We start from the raw sequence: 24124 nt of genomic DNA on the forward strand, positions 1-24124 counted from the left end.
ATGCCCTCTTCTGGTGTGTCTGAAGACAGCTGCAGTGTACTTATATATAATAAATAAATAAAATCTTTAAAAAAAAAATCTGCTTGCCTCAGCCTCCCAAGTGCATTATCATGCTGGCTTTATATCTTTTCAGATGGGCACCATTAAACCCATACCAAGGGTCATAGAGGAATGTAATTGTCTCTCTTGTCATGTGATACAATATCTATTAGAAGCAGCTTAAGAGAAGGAAGTCTTATTTTAGCTCTCAGTTCAGAATGTCTCCATTCATCCTGATTGGAGCAGCATGACCGTAGGAGGCTCCTCCCAGATCGGCCAACCAAGAGGCAGAGAAAGACCCAGGCCAGACCTAACTCCACCCACTAGCTATCTACTTTAATAGGTGAAGCCTCTATGTCCACATTGGACAAGGTTCTACAACCTCCCGCAGAACACTGCCATCAGTTGAGCCTGTGGGCAACATCTCACATTCAAACCGGATGAGAGAGATTAGTCCGATAGCCAGATTTCTGATGTCTCTTCTTCCACTCATTCACTTTGTCACGGAGCTTCCCAAACACCACTCTATCAACAGGTGGATCGCTGAGTGATTGGGAAACTCTGCAAGAGGGCTCTTGCCTGGAGGTATGCACTCAGCTCCTCTAGCCCAAGAGCTGGCTGCCCAGAGATGGGTGAGACTGTGTTCTTCTGGCCACGGGCTTCTCCATTCATCTAGTGGTGAAGTCATTGACTCTGCTGGTGTTCTCCAGGCCAGGCAGATGGTAAATTGAACACTTGTAGTTAAAGCCCATCTATCTAGAGAGGGCTGAGCTGGGGCCAAGGCTATTTCCCCAGGACTTGGCTCACCACTCCTTGGCACATCTGTAGAAGGTTTTCCCACTATTAGGTCAGTCGTACCCAGAGGCATTGGTATCTCACACCAGGACAAGCCTACAGAGGCAATGCTGAGGAATTAGGCATTCGGGTAGCCCATGGGAAACTGTTCTGCGTGGTTTTATCAAACTCACATCTGGAAGGTGCAAAGAGAAGCCCACAGGAGATCTTGGCCCAGCTGCAGGAGAAGTTGGATCTGGGAAGTAACACTATTAGCCACATTAGCTGAGATATAAAGTCTCCGTGATTAATTACACCTCCAGTCAGAATCACAAAGGACAATAGCCAACAGGGGCTTGCCCTGCTAATTGAAATGATAAGCTTTTGATAAATGTTAAATATAAAAAGGCTAAATGGGAACCCCAGCTGGGACTTGCTATATTATATAATGAAAATACTTCGCCCCAAAGCAGAGAGGAAGTAATGGGATACAAATTCCATGCTAGATTTTTTTTTTCCCCTCTACATGCTGGAACTTTCCTCCAAGGTCACTCCAAGGTGATGGCTAATAGTGATTAGCTTGACAGGCTCTAGATCACCTTGGAGGTAAATCTCTGGGCATGTGCATAAGGAATTTTCTAGGATAGGTTAATTGAGGTGGGAAGATCTCTTCTTCTAACTGCTGGATTGCATAAAAAGGAGGTGGCTAGGTGAGTACCAGAGTCTGTCTTTCTCTTCCCAACTGTGAATGCCCACGTGACCAGCTGCTTCATATGCCTGCCACCCTGCCAGGATGGATGGAACCTTCAGACTCTAAGCCAAAGTAAGTCCCTCCCTTCTGTGAGCTGCCTTCATTTTGTGGTTTGTCACAGCGATGAGTGAGTGACCAGCAGCTTCTACTGGTCAGCTTCTGATGCTGTTTCCCTTCTGTGAGCTGCCTTCATTTTGTGGTTTGTCACAGCGATGAGTGAGTGTCACAGCAGCTTCTACTGGACAGCTTCTGATGCTGTTACAGGCTTTTTCAGGCAGGGTGTTGCTGTGCAGCCCAAACTCGTCTGGGGCCTGTGATCCTCCTGGCTCAGCCTCTAGAAGGCTAGGATCAATTTCCACCCACAAATGGCCTTTTCAATGGGAAGAAATTTAGCCCAAAACTTAGTACAGGGTTTCTTGAACTTAAAATCCTACAAGAGGTACGTAAACACTTTTAGAGAATATTGTCCTAGAGGAGGGTATGCTAAACGATCCTATGCATGTGAGATGTCCATGTCAGGGGACTCTACAGAGTCAGAATGTAAATCAGTGGGTTCCCAGGGATGGGGCAGAGGTGGGGGTCAGAAGATACGGGTGACAGATTGTTTAAAATTTGATTGTAGTGACAGTTACACATATCTACCAATATACTTTTAAATTATATTTTATCTATAGCCATCTAACTAGCATGTGTGTGTGTGTGTGTGTGTGTGTGTGTGTGTGTGTGTATGTTTGTGTACATGTGCCATGGTGCAAGTGTGGAATCCAGAGGAAAATTTGCAGGAATTGACTCTATTCTTTTATTAGTGTGGGTCCCAGGGATCAAACTCGGAACATCAGGCTTAGTAGCAAGCACCTTTACCTACGGAGCCATCTCCCTGGCTAAATGTATGACTCAAATAGTCTCTTCAGATCCTTGGGTCTGAGATCTGTAGTTCACAAAAAATCAGACTCGGGAGCTTTCAGAGCACATGTACTTGAGTGCTAAGTGAAGACTTGACTTAAAAGGTCAGCTGTGATAAGTCAGTTTACAAAAAAGAGAAGAACAAGCCTAAGTGGAAGTCATGGCTGGAAGGGTCAATTCCTGCTTTGTTAGCAGTTAGCACCCAAAGTGCTATTTTTAAGGCCTTTGCTCTCGGCACCAGAATGTACCGCAAACACAGCAATTTATGCTGCTCCCCTGCAAAGCGACTCCGTTAGAACAAGTTGGCTCTTAAGGTCTGTCTGGCACGTAGAAAGCTAGAGAACAAAAGTTCTCATGGTGGGGGTGTCTGGGCATGTGCTCTACACCTGTCCCAGTTAAAATCTAGGGCTAGAAACATTCGAAACTCATCATGCTGAGAAGAGAAGAAAGAGTGTGGCGATGGGGATTTGGGATAAACACCGCGAGAAAGAATTGAACTCTTGACAAAGACCAACACTGATGCTTTCTACGGGCCAGGGGAAAAGACCAGGAAAAAATAAAAAATAAAAAGGCCACTTTTAGTGGTTGGGGTAGGGGTGGGGCTCAGAAGAGAGTCAAGGACGACAGGGAAGTCAGCGTATAAGCTGTGTGACAAAGATTGACTCCAGAGCCGGGTGCCAAGCACGTCATACACAATTTCACTTGATTCTTGGGACGTCGTAATGGAAAAAAAAAGGCTTGGGCCCTTGTCTGTGGTTCCTGGGGTGTGGTTCCTGTAGTTGTTGGGATTCCCCAAGCCTGAACTGTCTTCTTTCCCTTTTATCCATCAGGGATCCCTTCCTCCACGCCCTCCTCTGTTTTAGTGAGGTCGATTGAGTTGAAGCTCTTCTACAAAAGGGAGCTGGTTATCAGAATGACAAAGTGACAGAGTAGCCCAGCCACTGGTCTCTAGAAAACAGGGGAGTGTTGGAGAGCCAGATCTGTAAAAGCTTTTAAACAATAAGGCTGGCAGTTAAGAGAGGGTCCAAAGTTGCCTTTGTCCGGGGCTTCGTTACAACAACAAGACAAGGGGCAGAGGTATTCCCCTTTGGAAGGAGAATAGGCAAGCTTATATCGCTATTCCCCCTCCCAGATGAAGTATCAACAAAATGCTTTAAAAGCTTGAATATAGTAAGCAGAGAGGTCCTAAGCCTTGAATTGCATCCTTGCCCATTGACCATGTGTAAAGTAGCACAAACCCTTCACCAGATGCCAGCAGTATACTCTTGGGCATCCTGGTCTCTGTGAGTCACTGTGAGTGACTAAACATCTATTGTTTATAAGTTAGCTACTCTGTGGTCTTCTGAGATAGCATAAGGAAATGAACTAAAGGTAGGCACCATCCTGGGACTCAAGGGAACAGATTGCCAAAACTTGGTGTAACGTTGAATTTAAGTTCTAAGGTTTCTTAGAGATGCTGAATCAGACGCGCGGCATTTGGAATGAGGTTAAACCAGAAGAGAAGAAAGAACATATTTTTTGGTAACTCTTTGCAGCACAAATGGCTTTAGTTTCCGAAGCATCTTGATGAGGCTGCAGGAGGTTTTGAGACTCTAGGAACTGGGGCTGTCATCAGAATCACACTTCTGTCTCTCTCCTGGACTCATGCTGTTGATTGAAAAGCACCACACACACAAACTTCCCGAGTGCCACTCACGGCAGCCATGGGCCAGAGGCACATGCTTGCCCTGAGTCTCAGGCTCTGCAGCTCTCCTGCGCATCAACAGTAGAGCGGAAGCGGAAGGAAACCTTCTCTAGTGTTTTGTTGGCTAGTTTTCTTTATTTTTTAGAGATTTATCTTTTGCTATTTTTTTCCTTGTGTGTATGCTAGGAATGGAGCGTGGGTCCTCTGGAGGAGCAGCAAGATTTTAACTGCTGAGCCATCTCTCCAGCCTTGTTAGTTTTTATGGTCAACCTGACGCAACCTAGAATCAGTTGGGAAGAGAGTCTCAATTGAAGAACACCACAAATGCAACTTCAACAACAGCAGGGCTCAGGTCCATCACCACCATCACCATCACAACCACCATCACCACCACCACCACCACCATCACCACCACCACCATTACCATCATCACCACCATCACCACCATCACCACCATCACCACCACCACCATCACCAGCACCACCAGCACCATCACAACCACCATCACCACCACTACCACCATCACCACCACCACCCTACCACCACCATCACCACCACCACCACCACACAATAACAAATTTAACTGCTCATCCCAGCATGAAGCAGCTGTGCCCAACAAGGACCTTCGGAGGTAACTGAGAATCTAAAGTGCTCCTAACCACCAAGATGCAGACCCGCCCAGATGAAAATATTTTCATTTGAGAGAGTTGAGGGGTTTGGAAGGGTGCAGCTAAGGACGGCAGCATATACTCACCTGGCGTTTCTGCTCCCTTCCTGGGGGCCTGTCCTTAACAAATAGCACTTAGTCTCTCACTCTTGACAGTTATTGGAAAAGTTAGATGTCTCTCTCTGTTCTCTGCTCTCTCCCTTAAGAGCAGAGTCAACAGATGTTTTAGATTGCTGTGGATGATGAACCAGCTGCCAAGGATGCTTTGGGCCAGGGAGACTATAATCCAGGGACCTGGAGACCACGTTTTAAGAGTCACCTCAGTCCAAGGAGAAAGTCCTAAATCAAATTCCATCTAAAGATTCTCTCTGCTCCAGCACATGTTCCCCTGTACACAAAGGGCACAGACTACTAGGACAGTCAGGACAGCCTCATAACACTATTCTATTCTATTCTATTTATTTATTTATGTGTACGTGTGCGTGTGTGTGTGTGTGTGTGTGTGTGTGTGTGTGTGTGTATGTGTGTGTACACGCGTGCGTGCACAGTCTACCGCATTCATCTTACTTGGGAAGTGATTTTGGGTGTTCTAAGAGAATAGCAAATGCTCTTAATGGCTGAGCCCTGTGTGACCTTTCTTTATTGCTATTCAAGTTCAAAATCTAAACTTGCCCACTAAAATGACTAAGCTCTATCATCAGATGAATGCTTTTACATTCCCTAAGATGGCAGGGAGAGAAATTCCCTTCATGTGCAACAAGAAAAGCCAAGATCAAAAGGTAGCTGAGAGTTGGGGAGATGCTCGGAGGTCAAGAACACTCAATGCTCTCGCTGAGGAACTAGGCTGAGTCCCAGCATCCATACAACAGCTCATACCCATCTGTAACTCCAGTTCTAGAGGATCCAGTGTCCCCTTCCAGCATCCTTGGGCACTACACGCATGTGGTCTGTACATAAACACAGGCAAGACACGCATACACATAAAATAAATATAGAAACAAATCCACAAACGAGCAAACAAAAATATCACACTGCCGGGCGGCAGTGGCACATGCCTTTAATCCCAGCACTTGGGAGGCAGAGGCAGGCGGATTTCTGAGTTTGAGGCCAGCCTGGTCTACAGAGTGAGTTTCAGGATAGCCAGGGCTACACAGAGAAACCCTGTCTCGAAAAATCAACAAACAAACAAACAAACCACACTATCACCAACAAAACCACAGCCCCTCCTCCCTCTCTTTTCTCACTCTCTCCTTTCTTCTCTCTCTCTTCCTTTCTTTCTTTCTTTCTTTCTTCCATTCATTCTTTCTCTCTCCTTTCTCTCTCTCTCTCTCTTTCTTTCTTTCTTCCCTTCTTTCTTTTTTCCTTCCTTCCTTCACTCCCTCCCCCCTCTCTTCCTCCCTCCCTCTTTTTCAAGACAGGGTTTCTCTATGTAGACCAGGCTGGCCTCGAACTCAAATCCGCCTGCCTCTGCCTCCCCAGTGCTGGCATTAGCGGGCGAGCCACCGTGTCCAGCATACCCTTCACTTTCTTGACTAGGGAATTCCATTTATTCCTTTTCTCCCCTACGCCTTAGTACTGGAAGCACATCTGACCTTTAAGACACTCCTTCCTACATCTGGCTAGCTTGTGTCTCTGGCCAGGTGCAGTTGGAGCTGATTGGAGCTGCAGGGGCAGCCCCGAGAAGGCCCATAACCCTACTGTCCTCTTTGGGCACAGTCGTGGTGGAAGCCAAGCCAAGGAAGCAACACACTAAAGGATCGGCAGAGAACCATCTGCATCATCTAAGATCTCGGCACTTGTCTTTGAGGTTGCCCAGGGTGGACCAGCTCCGCAGGGTGGGAGTGAGGTTTGGTTCTTATCTCCCTGGAACTGCTCTGCTACCTTGGCTTTGTAGGTGGGTCTCTTGGTCTGTGTCCTCTGCGCAGTCCCTTATTCCTCCACTGGGAACTTCACCTTGAAATCTTGGCAGAGCATCAGAGAGTGAGGATGGAAATCTTGGCAGAAGCAAGAAGCTGCGTATCAGCCTCATAGAGAGGGCAGACTGTGGAGAGCTCATTCTCACCCGCTCTGCTGTTTCGCTGGCACTGATGGGCCGGGGCATGCATGTGACTTGGCACTAAGAGCTTTCTGAATTCCATAGACAGCCAGGACTCTGTGTCTGTGTTGCTTAGTAGAGGTGCTCTCTCTGACCTCGTAATTGTTTATATGTGTGTGGACACCCACATATACCCAGGTGGAGGCCAGTCTTCCACACTGGGTCTCTTCCTTGACTGCTCCCCACCTTACTGAACATGGTGCTCACTGATCATCTCTACTGGTGTTCTGGGTGTTACTACCTCAACCTTGGGAAGGAAGCATTTTTACCCATGAAGCCATCTTTCTGCTCCAGTTAAAAAGACCCCACAACAGCCCTGCTTTTCAGACCCTCTAGTTGACATAAGAATGAAACTTGAAGGGCTGGAAGGATAGTTCAGTGGTTATGGGCATTTGTGTTCAGCACTCACTTCAGACAGCTCATAGCTGTACGCAGGTCCAGCTCTAAAAGATATGATGTTTTCTTCAAGCACGCGCACACACACACAAACACACACACAGATACAAACACATGAATAGAAATTTAAAAGTTATAAAAGAAGGATGAAACTGGGTCTAAGATGTTTTGGGAGCCGCTGTTCAGACTGTGGAGTTGGGTAGGAAACAGGAATCCTGCAGGACGAGAATTAAGCAGATCCTTAGGCTGGGCCATCAGCTGATACTAAAGGGTCCCTAAAGCATCCCAAGGAATCCCAGATAGTAGTGGCAGGAGGTCTGTCAGGCAGGAGCCAGCCAGTGGAAAATTCCCATCTCTGGTCACCTTAATAGAAGGCTCAGAGGCGTCCAGGGGGAAGGGGAAAAAGAGACAGAAAGCTTCGGTCCCCTCCTTTGGCCTGGGTAACTGTGTGGGACAGTAGACTGGTGGGAAGGCGTGCCTCAGAAAAACATGGTCTGGATTTATCAGGCTCCCCAACTCCCCCACAACTACAGATCCCCCATCCCCTACCTCACCCCCATTACCAGCTTCTGCCCAAGGTGTCCTTGTTAAAGATGCTGCAAGCACAGACCACAGAGCTGCAAGAGTAACCCATAAGTCTCACACTAAGGGGAAAAAATATCTCTGATTCACAACTGGTAGTTTAATGAGGACAGATCCATTCTCTTCGATGGCACTTGCTAGGAAATTACGACCACCAGAAGGAAAAACAAAGGCCTCCCTCACTCCTTCAACAACCATTGAGAGAACATCTGCCCGGAGCCACTGTGAAAGTGGCTGGTGAGATCCGAGAATGGAGAAGCCTCGCCGTCTCTGTGCAGCTCGTGTGAAGGGATAGCTACCATAGCCAGCGTGATTGAAAGCAATTAGCAGAACTTAGCATGCTCTCCAGCCTTTAGTGAAGCAGGTGGGCATCTGCTAAAACCAAGAAAGGCTTTCCAGACAAACAAATCTCCAAATAGGCAGGTAAAGATCTAAACTACAGGGCAGTCCAGGTGGTAACAGACTAGAATTCATGTTGAAATTAAAAAATATATTATTATTATTATTATTATTATTATTATTATTTTTACTTGTGTGTTATATATGCTCTCTTTCGAGCACCCTGTGGATATGGAGGTTAGAGGACAACTTGTGGTAATCTGTATTCTTTCCACTTTGTGGGGTCTTAGGGCTTGAACTCAGGGCCTCAAGGCTTGGCTGCCCATCTTAGTGGCCGGGAGTTTCCTTTTAATGGGTTTATGCATGGCATCTTCCATCAGCTCTAATGAGTATGAGACAAGAGCTTCAAGCTGCACGTGTTAGAGCTCAAGGACAAATCTGGGCCCTGATAAACATACTGTGATTGGCTGTGTGTAGCTGAACAACAAAAATAGCCCCGCATTTGTTGTCATCCCAGGGCTGGGCCACTGTTCACAAGCGGGCCACTCAAGTTCTATCAGCAGCCATTAATAAGATACTAACAGGATATAAATAATGACTGGCATCGACAGTGACACAAAGGGTAAGCAGCGAGGCAGAGAGTGGACTCTGAGAGCAGACAAGCCAGAGGGGAAGCTGGTCTCCTTCATCCATTCCCAGGCAAGAAAAGAAGCCCTCAGGAAGGTGCCTGCTATTTTAGGAAGATGGTTTCTGGGCCAACATGAACCATCAAAGTTTGGAGGCTTGATTGAGGATTTTCTTTATGTTAAACACCAAAGACAGAAATGTATCGCTGTCTGCATCCTCACACAGACAAGCTGCTGCATTCTGAGAGGCCAAGGTGATGAATGCTTAGCCCTAGGAACCCTGATGTCACGGGGGATGACGACCAAGTTGGGAGGATAAGAAAGACCAAATGCAAACAAAAAGGGAGGCTCAGGGACTCCACTTTGAACTCGCATTAACAAATCCAGAGATGGAGAGAAGGTTCGGTGGTTAAGGTCACTGGCTGATCCTCCAGCGGATCTGGGTTCGATTCCCAGCACCCCCATAGCAATCATCAATCACAATCATCAGTAACAGTTCCAGAGGATCTGGTGCCCTCTTTTGGCCTCTGCAGGAACTGCATGCATTTGTTGTACAGAAAACATCCACACTCATTTAAAAAAAAATCAATCTTAAAGAACCAGTGAGATGCTGGGCAGTGGTGGTGCACACCTTTAATCCCAGCACTTGGGAGACAGAGGCAGGTGGATTTCTGAGTTCAAGGCCAGCCTGGTCTACAGAGTGAGTTCCAGGACAGCCAGGGCTACACAGAGAAACCCTGTCTCGAAAAACTGGAGAAAAAAAAAAAAAAAAAAAAAAAAAAAAAAAAAAAAACAAACCAGTGAGATGTTGATCCTAAACCAAATGAACATAAAAGTCACTTGGAAGTGTCCTAGGATAGAAGTGCTTCATCAATCACAGTGGAATGAATGAATGAATGAATGAACAAGTGAGTGAACGGAATTGCTTCCTTTACCATCACTTACCTCAGACTCTTTGTAGTAGCGTTCTGGAATTTCATCACAGGCGATATCGATGAAGCACACTTCTCTCTCAAGGTCTTTGGCTTCATTGTCAAAAATCTGAAAAGGACAGAGCAACACATCAGAGATTAGCAGGTGAAATCTTGCTGAGTGCTGGTAGGTAGGACATCCATCCGTGCCCAGGGCAGCAGGCACCTGACAGGACACACCTTCCCATGACCCCACACCCGCTGGCTTTGCTTGTCACAGAATGTGTGAGAATCATGACAGGTTCTTTTTCCTCACTTGGGTTGTGTGGCATCAGAGGCAGGTGTAGGATCTGTCATCGCACGCTGAGGGGGAGATGGAGAAGCGGGCTGTTTTTAGAAGTTCAAGAATGAGGAAACAAATCTTTTCCAAAAAACTCTTCCAAAAAATTTGAAAACTGCTGAGTTTTGGCAGCTCGTCTGGGCAGAGGCTGGGAAGGTCTGGTGAGAGCCCAGACAAAAAGCAGAGACACAGCCCAAGATTAGATGAGAAAAGTATGAGGGCCTTTTCATTAATTAAAAAAAAAAAAAAAAGGTTATTGTGTTTGTTTGTTTATTTGTTTGTGTGTGTGTGTGTGTTGTGTATGAATGTCGTAGTGTCCATGAGGAGGTCAGGACAAGCTGCTTGGGTTGGCTCTTTCCACCATCTGGGTCCTGGAGATCTAACTCAGGTCGCCAGGCTTGGCAACAGACAGATGCCTTTACCTGCTGGGCCATCTCGCCAACCCCTCATTAACTTTTATATGTATTTAGTTCACAAGTAATTCACTCTCATTGCAGGAAACAGAGACAAGGAAAGAGAAAATAAACCACAAGCCCTTTCCTTTTGCTTAGGATTAAATATTTTCTTCTCATAATTTTTCTCTTCTCTCTCTCTCTCTCTTTTTCTTTTTGAGACACGGTCTTTGTACATAGACATGTTCCAGAATTCACTCTATAGACCAGGCTGGGCTCTAACTAACAGAGATTCACCTGCCTCTACCTCGGAGTGCTGGGACTCAAGGGCTACACCACCACAGCCCAGGCACTTTTTCCCCTCCTTGGGACAGGATTTCACTGTTGTCCAAGCTGCCAAATGCAACCTTGAGCTTCTAATCCTTCAGCCTCCACCTCCCTGGTACTGAACCTGCAGACTTACCAGCATGCTTGGTCCTCTGAGATACTTAAGACCGGGCCCAGGGCTCATGTATGCTAGCAAACACTCCACCAACGGAGCCACATCCCAACTCAAACGTGTATTTTTCATGATCACTTAAGAGTGTGATTTCATTGGTGTGTGGCCGCGGTGCAGCGTGGCTAGGTTCTTTAGTCTAGAATATTTATTAATCACTATACACACCTCATATTTTAGTCTGAAGTGACGAGGTAGCTTCTAAGGATACTAAGCAGAGTAGGTCTGGAGAGTCACACTACCCTGAGAAGAAGTCTCTGTACCCCATCTCATTCCACTACCAAGGATTCCATCACGCTCTTTCACAGACAATGAGGCACTTTGGAAAAACAAGATGGCAGATGCCTACCAACACTGTCTTGATGTGCAGTTGCTACCCGTTAACACAGCCTGCCTTCTGAGGGGCAGTGCCCAAGGGCTCTTCACCTGAGTCGGGTGAGCATTTTTAGCTTAGTGGTCATCCTGGAAACTGCAAAATCTGCTGTTTCTCTATTGACTGTCTTCTCCCCTTCTTCCTCTATTTTGGTGTGTATGTGCAAGCACCATACATGACAGGAGAGAGCCAGAGTTTCTCTTTCACTCACTACCTATTTTTGAAACAGGATGTCTCACTGAATCTGGAGCTCAGCGGAGCTTAAGCTACACAGGATGGCCAGTGAGCTGCTGGGACCCTCCTGCATCTCCCAGCACTTCATGCCACCACACACAGTTTCTTATGTTGGGTACTGGGCATCAGTCAGCCTTTTAGCCAATGAGCCACCTCCTCTGTCCTCCAACTGCCTACTCTTCTAATATGTTCTAAACTTGGTCAGGGAAGATGAACCTCCAGTTTGCCCTGAGATGTCTGTGCCACATTCCTCGAAGGCATAGAAGTTTGGCTTTCAGATGAACCCAGGTTCCTCCCACAGGCCTGTTTCAGCCCAGTGCTTCCGGGCACTCCCACTGCCTGGGATAGACGGGTGGATTGCCTGGAAATGAAGCAGACAGTGGGCGAACCATTCAAGTCTGTGGAGAAGTCACCTGTGAAATGAGGGGACTGTGGGAGTCAGAGTTGGTTTCTCAGTCTTTCAAGAGTAAGCCAAGAGGAGAAGGAAGACAAAACAGAATGCCTGGGGGTGGCGGGGGGTGGCTTTCTAGACAGTAAATTACAAAAGAAACAAAGTGGTTTGACATTCATTGGTGTAATCTATGGGATTTAAAGGAAACGAGGTAAGCAGGTGGGCCCAAGGCAAACTGTGTGACTTTGATATAATTGGTGTATGTGTGTGTGTGTGTGTGTGTGTGTGTGTGTGTGTGTGAGTGTGAGATTAATCAGGTGTCTTCTATCCTGATCAACTTTCCTATTGTCTTTTTAAAGATGAATTAATTTAGCATGTGTGTGCGGGCTATGAGGGTATGCATATGCTGCGGAGGATGTCAGCGGTCCGGCTGTCACTCTCTTGACATGGGGCCCTCTCACTGATCCTGGAGCGAGGCTGGTGGCCTGCAAGCTCTGGTGATCCTCCTGCCTTGACACCCCACACACAGCTGGAGTTACAGGAGCATACGACTATGCTTTGCTGATTTCTTGGATGCTGGGATTTGAACCCTGGCCCTCATGTTTGTATAGCGGGAGCTTTTACTGGCTGAGCCCCCTTTCTAGACTCCCCTCCAACTTTATCTTTTGAGACAGGGACTCTCACTGAACCTGGACCTTATCCATTTGGTTACTGGCTGGCCGGTGGGCTCCAGGGACCCTCTTTTCTCCGCCATGTCACCCAAATACTGGGATTACAAATGTATGTAATGTACCTTACACCTGGTTTTATGAGGGTACTGGGGATGTGGAGGTACCTCTCCCTGCTTGTGTGGCAAGTATTTTATCAACGCAACCATTTCCCCAACTATAATTAGAACTTTAAAAAAAAAAAATCACTCGCGTTACCTTACTGCTTCTTGACTCTAAGGCTAGGACCCTGTGAGCGTCTCCTCTCTCTAGCAGGTAGTACTCAAACCCTGTCACTAGAGGGCGATAGGGAGCCGCTACTGGGGAAGGGGTTGGCCTTTCAAGCTTGGATCCTGGAGGTGTGTGTACAGTCTGTGGAAAAGGACGCTGTTCTGCCTTGCCACGGGCCTGGAGGGCAGTTACTCAATGACCTTGCAGTCCTGGCAGCTGGCCCAGGAACCACTTCGCTCTGGCCCTCCTGATGTAGGCGCCGTGTGCATTTTAGTCTTGAACTGGCAGTGTGTGCCAACTCCTGTGGCACACCTGGCCTCTAACCTCTCCTTGCCTGTGTCCCAGTAGACTTTCCGTTGTTCAGTGACTGGCACGCAGCTGTGGTTAGGGAGCCTAGGGAAACTCCTTTGGGGGTGACAGCCACACCTTCTCCAGAGATGACAGCACCTGACACCTTGGCCATGGAGAAAGCCCCCCCCTTTAAGATTTATTTATTTGTTTGTTTGTTTGTTTATTTATGTATGTATGTATGTATGTGAGTACACTATAGCTGTCCAGATGGTTGTGAGCCACCATGCGGTTGCTGGAATTTGAACTCAGGACCTTCGGAAGAGCAGTCAAATGCTCTTACCCGCTGAGCCATCTCACCAGCACAGGAAGGGTATCTTTAAAGTTCGTCCTTCCTTGGGCATTCTGCTTCTGCTCTACAGTAACCTTTATGTTCTCGTCCCATCTTGGTAGTTGCTTCTATCCGACATTAATAAGTCCCGATACTATGTTCCTCCTGTTCAAATCCCTGTGATTTCTGCCGTCTGCTTGGGTCCCAGCTGATACTCATTGCATGCAGGTGCTGGGACTGGCTCGGGGAAATACAGGGATGGCGAGTGCTGCATTTCTGCCCTAGAAAAGTTACCAAGGCTGCTTCCGAATTAAAAGGTAGAATAAAGAGCGTGCTATAGAAGAAGGAAATGAATATACTGTAAACCTAGGGAGAAGAGGCATGAGTAAAAATCTTTGTTATATATGCCCAATTTTTAGATGAGGAAAATTGAGGTTCAAAACCATAAGGTCATACAGTCAGTCAGCAATAAAGTTCAGAGTGGAGGGCATGGCTCCCCATGATGGAAGACTCATTTTTCACTGTCCTCTGAGAAGACCACTGCCAGCCCAAAGTACTTCCTGCTTCCTTCTAAGAAGATGACCCTGGAGTTTGACTACTCATAAAATGTGTGCTCTGGTTACCACCGAGCTTGCCCCTAAGACTTGGTGTTCGATAATCCCTGGTTCAGTAGCTCAGCTGTTCTATTAGGAGCAACCTTTGTACAATCTCTGGTCTCTTTTGATAACAGGATGCTTAATTTGTGCCAAAGCCCCTGAAATACCAAGTGTGTGGAAGTCCATATGATTTTGGCATGCAGTCAATACTTCTGGGTAGTAGGTTGTAAGTGCCTGAGCTCAGGGAATCACACGAGGGCAGCATTTACAGGTGTGAGACATTGGAGAGACAAAGTTTCCAAGGAACAGTATGTCCTAGTGTTCAAGGGTTTAGGAGCCCCTATGTACTCAGCAAGTCTAAAGAACGAGTCAGAGAACAGATATCTATCCAGGGCTGACCTCTGACCTCCATGTGCATATGTGCACATGTGCATGAACACCTGCATGCATGTCTGCAAACACATCAATATGTACACACATACACACACATACACACACACAACCACTTTAGGAAGTGTATACTTGAGAATTTGTCTTAAAGTAAGACACTTAAATTAAGCTGAAAAGATTTATATACAAAGATTCTCAACAATGTAATAGCAAGGGAGGAAAGTTAGAAATCGGGGAGAAGCAGGTTTGCATACTTCGCTCTGGGAGAATGGCCAAGGAAGTGAGGATGGATCTGTGTGGTCAGCTCCTTTCTGTCTCACGGTCCTGACTGAAGGGAGTGCCTGGCTTCCTTTCTTTGGCTGCATGTCTGTAAACAGAATGTGTACTGTTCCCAGCAGTTCGGACTTCTCCTGGAAAAGGAACATCTTCCTAGAGTTCTGGATTCTCGTTTCATTTCCAAATTTTATGATTTTTTGGAGTGGGGTCTGCAGTCAATTGGAAATAGTGCAGAAATACAGATGCATGGGTTCTGGGTTCCAGTTGTATTAGCAACTTCTGTGGTTTAAGGTCCAAACTCAGGGGTGCTCCCCGCCCCCTGTGTGTGTGTTGTCTGTGTGTCTCTGTGTGTGATGTCTGTGTGTGTGCGTGTGTGGTCTGTGTCTGTGTGCGTGTGTCTGTGTGTGTGTATCTGTGTGTCTGTGTGAGTGTGTGTGTCTGTGTGTATAGGGCGCACCTTAATGTTAGCATGCATACAAGACAGTGAGTTTAAGTCCCATTCCCCAAAGGAGAAACTTTTCTAAGCTTAGATGAAAACTCTTTGTACTGTCATGCAATCTCTCTGTAAACATAAAAGTATTCTAAAAAAATAAATTATTATTATTTAAATTGAGGTATAAGTAGAAAAAAGGGGGGGTGTTAGCTATCCTTCAATCCCAAACCTCAGAGAAGATGCTCAGCTCCTCACGTAAACGGCACAGCAGCTACCTAGACCTACATCTTTTCAGAAAATAAATCATTCCCACATGCTTTTTGTTTGTTTGGATTTTCCTGTAGTATGTTGAGGCTATGTGCGGAGGCAGGACAGAGATGGCTGGTGGGTAGGGATTTTGAGAAAAGCCTACCAGTCATTTCATTTTATGCTTCAGATGCAACTGAAAGAACACAGAGGCCCAGCCAAGCCACTGTTCTCTTCTACTAGATTTTCAGCATCTGGGATGTGATTAATTAAGACATAGCGAGAAAGGGCAGTGAGGAGGGGGACACGGACAGCAGAAGGCTGCTTGACTGCTGTCTCTCCGCTCCTGCCCTCGCCTTACTCCTGTCACTGGGATAAAATATCCTGATGATAAGCAACTTCGGGGAGAGAGGGGTTTATTTTAGCTCATAATTCCAATTTACAGTCCATCTCTGGAATTTATATCCGCTACTGCGGAGAAGTCATGGTGCCAGGAGCCCGAGGCAGCTCATCATATCACATCCGCGGTCAGGGGCAGAGGGAGCGCATGTGCGCTTCGTGCTCAGCCAGCCTTCAATACTCTGTATGCTCCAGGGCCCCAAACCAGGACATGGCGCTACCCACTTTCAGGCTGGGTCTCTCCACATGAGTTAACATCATCATGATAATCCCCTACAGACCTGCTCACAGGTCAATCTGATCTAGGCAGCCCTTCGGTGGGTTGGTAAATGTTTATTATACCCCTACTATGTGTTCCACAGTGGGCCTCTCAGAGGTAGAAGATTAGGTCTTAGGGGACTTGGCATTTTGTGAAGACTAGATTTAAAACAAGACTCGGGCAAAGAGCACACCAGAGGGTGTGATCCATATGCTATCAAATTGTGTGTCCATTAGTGCCAAACCTCAAAGGTGCCTCAGCTCCTCACCTAAAGGACTCGGCATCTTCATAAGTCTGTCTTTTCACAAAATGAATCACTCCGACATTCTTTTTGTTCGTTTTGTTTTTGCTTTTTTAAGACAAGGTTTTTCTCTGTGTAGCCCAGGTTGTCCTAGAACTCACTTTGTAGAACGGGCTGGCCTTGAATTCAAAGGGGTCTGCCCCTGCCTCCCAAATGCTGGGATTAAAGGTGTGTGTCCCCCTCCCCCCACTCTGACACATCAAGTTTCTTTGGGGCTAGGCACCTCTCCCACTGAGGCCAGACAAGGCAGCCCAGCTAGAAGAACATATCCCACGTACAGGCAACAGCTTTTGGGATAACTCTGCTCCAGTTGTTTGGGACCCACAAGAAGACCAAGCTGCGCTTCTACTAAATATGTATGGGGAGGCCTAAGTCCAGCCCCGGTATGCTCCTTGGTTGGTGGTTCAGACTCTGAGAGCCCCAAGGGTCCAGGTTAGTTGGTCTTCCTGTGGAGTTCCTATCCCCTTGGGGGTTGCAATCCTTCCCCCTGTTCTTCCATACGAGTCCTCAAGCTCCATCCACTGTTTGGCTGTGGGTGTCTGCATCTGTCTGAGTCAGCTACTGGTAGAGCCTTTCAGAGGACAGCCATGCTAGGCTCCTGTCTGCAAGCAGAACTGAGTATCATTAATAGTATCAGGGATTGGTACACACCCATGGGATGGGTCTCTTCACCCCCATTTTTAAAAGTGATGTTTCTGTGTTGTGTCTATGTGAGAGCATGTGAGTGCTGCTGAGGTCAGAAGGGGCCTGTACGTGACTCAGAGCTAGAGTTGCGGGTGCTCAAACTAGGCCAAGAGTTGACTATCTTGTGGCAGCAGGAAAAGAAGAAGCCTATTCCACAGTAAGCTGGATGGTGTGGCCCTGAGACTCCAGGGTCTAACCCACGATCTCTAAGGTGGGGTGCCTACAGAACTGACTGCTGGGGCTGGCAGCCCTGGGAGCAGAAATGGCTCCAGACTCACTCTTGAGCCGACCTTGGTCTTGGAGCAGAATCAGAGCCCCATCTGGCAGTGCAGTGGGAGACGAGCTGCTTGTATTTAATCCTCATCAAATGTTCCACTCGCCCGGGGCTTTAGGGGTATTAAGGCTGGGTGGATTGACTGGGATGCTGGGTAAACGGCAGCGTCTCTCTGGAGAGGCCTCTGGTGGACAGCATCATTAGGCCTTTGATCAGGCAAAAGGGAACAGTTTTTCAATGCCATCGAGGAGGGGTAAAGCAACCCGAAGGCCAGGGGTTCAATCCCTGCCCCTCCACCCCCGGACCCCAGCCCCAGTCCCCAGTTGCTCTAGGGATGCTATTCCTGGAAAGTGAACCTACAAGGTCCTGCCAGACAGGATGCCTCTGCTGTCCTTAAGCTGTGCTTGGCTTCAGGGACAGCTCCACTCCCTTTCAAAGTATTAGGTTTGAGGGACCTTCTTGTTTCCGTGGTTGTTGTTATTTCTCTAAACCCATGGTCTCATGGAACCCGGGAATTACCATGCATGTGGTTAAGACAACCTTGAACTCCTGATCCTCCCAAGAGCTAGCACTGCAAGCTTGTACCATGATGCCTGGTTTGTGTAGGGGCGGGGGTAGAACTCAGCCCATAACGTGTGTCTAGACAAGCACTCGCCAACTGGGCTACGTGGCCAGCCCTTTGTTAAAATTTTAAAAGTTTGATATTCCATTTTTCTCTTCAGATCATATAAATCTTTACTAACTTTTATCTTATTAGTTTAAAAATGTTTACTACATATGATATACAAATAAATAATATTACCTATATATGTGTAAATACAGGGCCTTTTGCATGCTGTGAAAATGGTTTACTACTGGGCTCACACCCAGTGTGATTTTCTTTTTAGAATAAATAATTTTAATTGAAAATGTATGAAGCTAAACTCAGCATCTTAATATATCTATACAATGTGTAATTATATTTGGGAAGTGACTTAATCATTGCCTTAAATATTTATCATCTCACTGTGTTGCAAACATTAAAAACCCAACAAAAATCGTTATCAATATTAGTGTGTGTAAAACATAAGAAAAGGGCTGGAGAGATGGCTCAGTGGTTAAGAGCACTGACTGCTCTTCCAGAGGTCCTGAGTTCAATTCCCAGCAACCACATGGTGGCTCACAACCATCTGTAATGAGATCCAATGCCCTCTTCTGATATGTATTAAGACAGGCAGTGTATTCACATACATAAAAACAAATAAAAAGCTGGGCAGTGGTGGCACACGCCTTTAATCCCAGCACTTGGGAGGCAGAGGCAGGTGGATTTCTGAGTTCGAGGCCAGCCTGGTCTACAGAGTGAGTTCCAGGACAGCCAGGGCTACACAGAGAAACCCTGTCTCGAAAAACAAAAACAAAAACAAAAACAAATCCCAAAAAACCCCCAAAGATCCAATAAAAAACAACAACAAAACAAACAAACAAAAAATGTTGTTAAAAAAAACCATAAGAAAATTTTTCTTGCTTTAACCACTTAAGGTTTGTTTTTTAGGGGAACCAAGGGACCAAAGCCAGGGTGTCACAGAGTCTGCTAAACACGAATCCTAGCAGCCTGGTGCCTTGTGGAAGCACCACTGGAGGAAGGAGGGACTTTAAAGAGAAGGTTCCCTGAAACCTGTCCTTGGGACTAGACTACATTTCTAGGGTGTCACAGCTATGGGATCAAGGAAGGAGGAGGAGGGTAGCGGACAGGAGAACTGTCCCATGAGCACTAGAGGTTAGAGGAACCAGGCCTGAGAAGCCTGCTGAAGGTTAGGGTTCGTGGGAAAGGCTCTGCTGGGTTAGGAGGTAGAGATGGGAGGGAATGTAGCAATCTCCCACTCCTGTGAAGCAGGATTCTGTGGCGGAGAGACAGAGCGCAAGGCAGACAGGAAATGTTAAGTGGAACAAGATGGTTGTCCTCTGCGTGACCTGCTGGCAGGGTTCCCAACAGGGATGCTGACCCTGGAGCAAGGACTCCGAAGACTGGGAAGGGGCTTGGGAAGCCAACAAGCAATAGAAAAGAACTCTCACAGCTTGAACCACCACCAGGAGCAGATTCATCAAAATGAGGTATATGGTCGGGAGGCTGTCCTGATCCTTTTTTTGGAGATATATATATATATAAAATTTATTTAATTTTATTTCATATGCATTGGTGTCAGATCCCCTGGAACTTGAGTCACAGACTCAAGAACTGCCATATGGCTGCTGGGGATCGAACCTGGGTCCTTCGGAAGAGCAGCCAGCACTCTTAACCAATAAGCCGTCTCTCTAGCCCCCTGGCCTGATTCTGATATTAGTGAAGAACCATTTTATGTATCATATTTAACTAGCTAAAGTAGAACTCTCTGCAGGATCGATTGAGAGATGGAGCTTAGGAGAAATTTGGCACAGGAGTTGCTGATAGGATCCAGAACCTTGTACATGCCAGGCAAGTGCTCTACCACTGAACACACGACAGCCCTTATGCTAATTCTCCTCCCTGCCCAAGACAGAATCCTCTCAACAGTTTAGGCTGGGCCCTGAATTCATGACCCTCCCAATACTGTCTCTGAAGTATGGGAATTATAGGTGTGTACTGCCACGGCTGGGGCATTCGTAGTTTGAGTACAAGGAAGCACGCAGTGGAGTCTGGAATTGTTGAGCCTGACCCTTTCCTGGGCTAGACCACATACCTTCCAGGTTGTTCCCTTCCTTTCCTGATCACCAAAGGATTCTGAGGATACCGTGTGCGCTCTCTCTCTCTCTCTCTCTCTCTCTCTCTCTCTCTCTCTCTCTCTCTCTCTCTCTCTCTCTCAATGAGAACACTAGTCAAGCACAAGGAAGAGATTAGCAGGCATCCCAAAGCACATAGATATTTAGCCCTTCAGTGTGTTGAGTACAGGACAAATAAACATTTAGAAATTGGCTAGTGTGCATGAGGCCCCGAGTTCCAGCTGCATAAACCAGGCACCATGGTCCAAGTCTATGATCCCTGAACTGGGAACTATAATCAAGAAGATAGGAAGTTCCAGATCATTCTCTGTTACTTAAGGAGTTTGAGGCCAGCCAGACAGACATGAAATCTTGTCTCCAACAAAAGAAACCAAACCAAAAGACTAGGCAAACCACAACAAACCAACTGTATAAAGATCCAGTGCCATCTTATTGTTTATAAACACAAACGACAGCCCCACATTTCGAGTAGACTACTGTCATCTTTGTTTTGTATTTTTTTTTTGTTCCAGATAACCATTTTAGAGATGAGTTTTTAATAACTTTAAAAATCACACGCATATGTGTCTGTGTGTGGACGTGTGCACATGAGGCAAACGCCCTTGGAGGCGGGAAGAGGGCAGTTTGACATGGGTGGTGGGAATCAAACTCAGGCCCTCTGGATTAGGAGTTACTGAGTTAGCTGTGCAGCCCTCAGTTTTACAGTGGTATTTCTCCAGGGTTGGCGGGTGTGCATGTATTTTAAGTATGTGTAGATGATCCCCACAACAGCTCAAATGTAAAACCGACCCATCACCCTCAGACAGACTCATAGCACATTCTCCATTCACTTTGGCTCTGGAAACCACAGACACATCCTATTGCTTGGGCTTTGTAAGAGTCTCTCACACAGGAACTTGGTACCATGTTTGCCTACCACTGGTAAGAACCCCACGTGTGGCTCTTAGCACTTCGCAAAAGACAGAAGTGTCAGACAGAATGGAAACAGAGAACGTAACGTTGGAGACAGACTTAGCACAGCCTCCTCCTGACCCGACCTGTTGTCCCGGTTCTCAAAGGTCATGCCTTTCTAGCACTGAACTGTTTCCCATCGTGAGGGCTATGTTTATCCATAGAGAGAGTTGTGAACTGGAAGCATCTGCAGACAGGTTTTTGCAGGAACACCAGTTTCTACACAAGGCTGAAAAACAGGAGTTGGCTTCCTGGATTGTAGGCTTCTACGGTAAACTCTCCTCCCCCCCCCAACTCCCATCTATCAGGAAGCTCAAGAAAGACCTCATTTGAACACAGGGACTCTGAACATGTAATTAGTTAAAGATCGTAGGATGAAATTCCAGGTAGAGGATAGTCCCTAAATCTGATGCTGGGCATCCCTATAAGAAGGGATGCAGATACAATGACAATAATGAGCGGTTGGTATGGAGACTGGAGTGCTGGAACTACAAGGCAAGGAATGTCAGGCACCATTAGATGCTGGAAGAAGCGAAGAAGGATGCTTGAGAGGGCCTTTGGAGGATCATGGTCCCATGGATACCTTGAGTTCAACCTCTGACCTCCAGCACAGTGATGTCAGAACACTTCTATTGTGTTCTGCCGCCTGACTGGAGACATTTGTATGGTAGTCTAGGAAACTCCCACGATCCTCCACTCCTAAGATCCTTTCCTTCATTATCCAGGCCACGTTGATGCTTCCCATCCTAAACATGTGGCTCTGTTCTCAGTGACCAAATGTGACCTTCTGGGAGGCCCTAAGGTACACAGGTGCCTTCCATTCTCCACCTACCTCAAAGGTTACAGAATTTTATAACGACACTCAGAGGCCTGCTGAGCACCATCCGTCTGAGAGATGGAGAGGCAGGAAGAACTTAGGGCAATGGCTCTGAGGTCGGTGAGGTTCAACATAGAGCTCACCAGTGAAGCCCAGGTAGAATGGGGACAATAAAATCAAAGAGCAAAGGATGCTGGGTAAAGTAGTAAGGTAGAGGCAGGATAAAGAGTATTGTGGGGCACACAGCATTGCGGAGAATTCACAGCCGCAATGCCTTGAGGGAAGTGACACTTTGAATCCGGTGTTGAAGCCTAAAAGGGACTTGTGTAAAATAAGAGGACAGTTAACTCTTTTAAGCCATGCCTCAAGGTCCCCCACCCCACCCCCAGGAGACCTGGAGGATTCCCAGGCTCCTATGAGTGAGGCTATGTGGTGAAGAAGCAATACAGTGACCAATGTGGAAAAGACTGTTGTGGGGGATGGGGAGTGGGAGTAGGGTGGAGGGGGTATAGCAAAACACCACCAACAAGATCCCAATCAGGTGCTCCAGGCCATGACAACTAATTATGGGTGAGGCAGAGATGTTCAGTACAGCCATACAGCAGGGGCACAAATGCTACAGCTGGGTTCATTAACTTAAAAAAACATTTTCAAAGGTAGGGGAAAAAAAAATCTTGCAAATTTAGGTTCCAAGGGTGGCCATAACAAGGTTCCATTCAGAACTTGTTCTAATTTTGATGCAGATGGTGGCCTAGAAGCAAAGCGTCTCCTGGGGTGGGCCACAGCCTCCTTTGGACACACAAGGGCCCAGGAGATGGGGCGGGGCACCTCCCGTAGGCAGGTGTGGATATTGGCACAGGGACTGCTGTATGGTTTCCCCGCAGTAAGATCAATAATGGGTCCAAAAATAAATCTCAGAAGCTGAGCTTAAAATAGCTCCAATTTCTCCCAGTTCTTTCTTATTTCAGTTCACAAGGTGGTCTCTGGGAGCGGGAACGGCTGGTTTTCTCTCAAGTTGACAAATTGATATTGAACCTGATACTGCTGGCGGCCCCACATTTACCCGGCCTTCACCAGCCTCCCTGCTTGGTGTCTGTCTCCTGGAGGTAACCTTGGTCTCCTGGTTCCCTCAACTTTTTCTTTTCTCTTCTTTTTTTTCTTTCTTTGTTTCCTTCCTTTCTTTCTTTCTTTCTTTCTTTCTTTCTTTCTTGCTTGCTTGCTTGCTTGCTTGCTTGCTTTTTTGAGCCCACACAATGAGTGCTTTACACAGAGGCAGAGTTTCTGACACAGAATAATTAAGGGTAAGGGCTTCTTGACCAGCTCAGCCTTGAGGGAAGAGAGTAAAGTACAGGGGACCGAAGGCTTGCTGGGACCTGGCTGGGGTTGCCATGTAAGAGTGGGCAAAGGGAGGCTAGGCAGCCTGGCTCGCTGGAGCTGGAGAGTGTCCCATCTGCCGTCCACCGAATGTCTATCCTGAGGTGCTTCAGGGCCTGGGTCTCCAGCTAGATCATTCCTACCGAGCCTCTCCCCACAAAACAATGCATCGGGCACCAGCCCAAAACTGCTTAAGAACCCGAAGAGATTGCATCTACTGTCTGTCAGGAAAGAAAAACCATACAAACAAGGAACAGACTGTTACACGTTTCACTGGTAGTTTGTGTTTTGTTTGATTTTTTCCCCCCTTCTGTGTAAATGGGTTGTAAACTCCCTGAGAGGCAAAGTCGAGAACCACGCACAGAACCCTGGCAGAGCTCCATTTGTCCCCATCTGAGACAGCTGTAGAGACTTGGAGTTCCCCAACCAAGACAAAGGGGAAGGTAGGGTTGGTCCAGCCTGTGGTGGGGATGTCAGTGTCTGGGGCTCAGGCCAAGGGCATGATATGGTTGGTGAGTCTGAAGGCCCGCGGCTGGATCTGTTCCTGTAGGTTTTCCTCAGTGGGGAGCACCGCCTGCTGCCTCACCCTGCTCTCCAGGGCACTCCGGTGAGCTGGCTTTGAATGGAACACCACCTTTAAGAAATAGCCCCACCCCCTTCTCTTTTCAGTAGACTAAATAAGAATAAGGGCTGGAGAGATGGCTTAGTGGTTAAGAGCACCTACTGCTCTTCCAAAGGTCCTAAGTTCAAATCCCAGCAACCACATGGTGGTTCACAACCATCCTTAATGAGAGATCTGACTTCCTCTTCTGGAGAGTCTGAAGACAACTACATTGTA

The 24124-nt window shown here is 47.0% G+C and overlaps 1 protein-coding gene across 2 annotated transcripts in view; it reads right to left on the reverse strand.

Moving 5' to 3' along the window:
* The window catches only part of Pitpnc1 (phosphatidylinositol transfer protein cytoplasmic 1), a 257448-nt gene that overhangs the window by 33727 nt on the left and 199597 nt on the right, over positions 1–24124 (reverse strand). For both annotated transcript variants that reach the window (XM_031351330.1, XM_031351331.1), the window contains exon 6: positions 9802–9897. In XM_031351330.1, coding sequence (XP_031207190.1) covers positions 9802–9897 — 96 coding nt within the window. The remainder of the gene's footprint in view (positions 1–9801; positions 9898–24124) is intronic.

Source organism: Mastomys coucha, unplaced genomic scaffold (genome assembly GCF_008632895.1).
Source record: "Mastomys coucha isolate ucsf_1 unplaced genomic scaffold, UCSF_Mcou_1 pScaffold5, whole genome shotgun sequence".
Taxonomy (NCBI): Eukaryota; Metazoa; Chordata; class Mammalia; order Rodentia; family Muridae; genus Mastomys; species Mastomys coucha.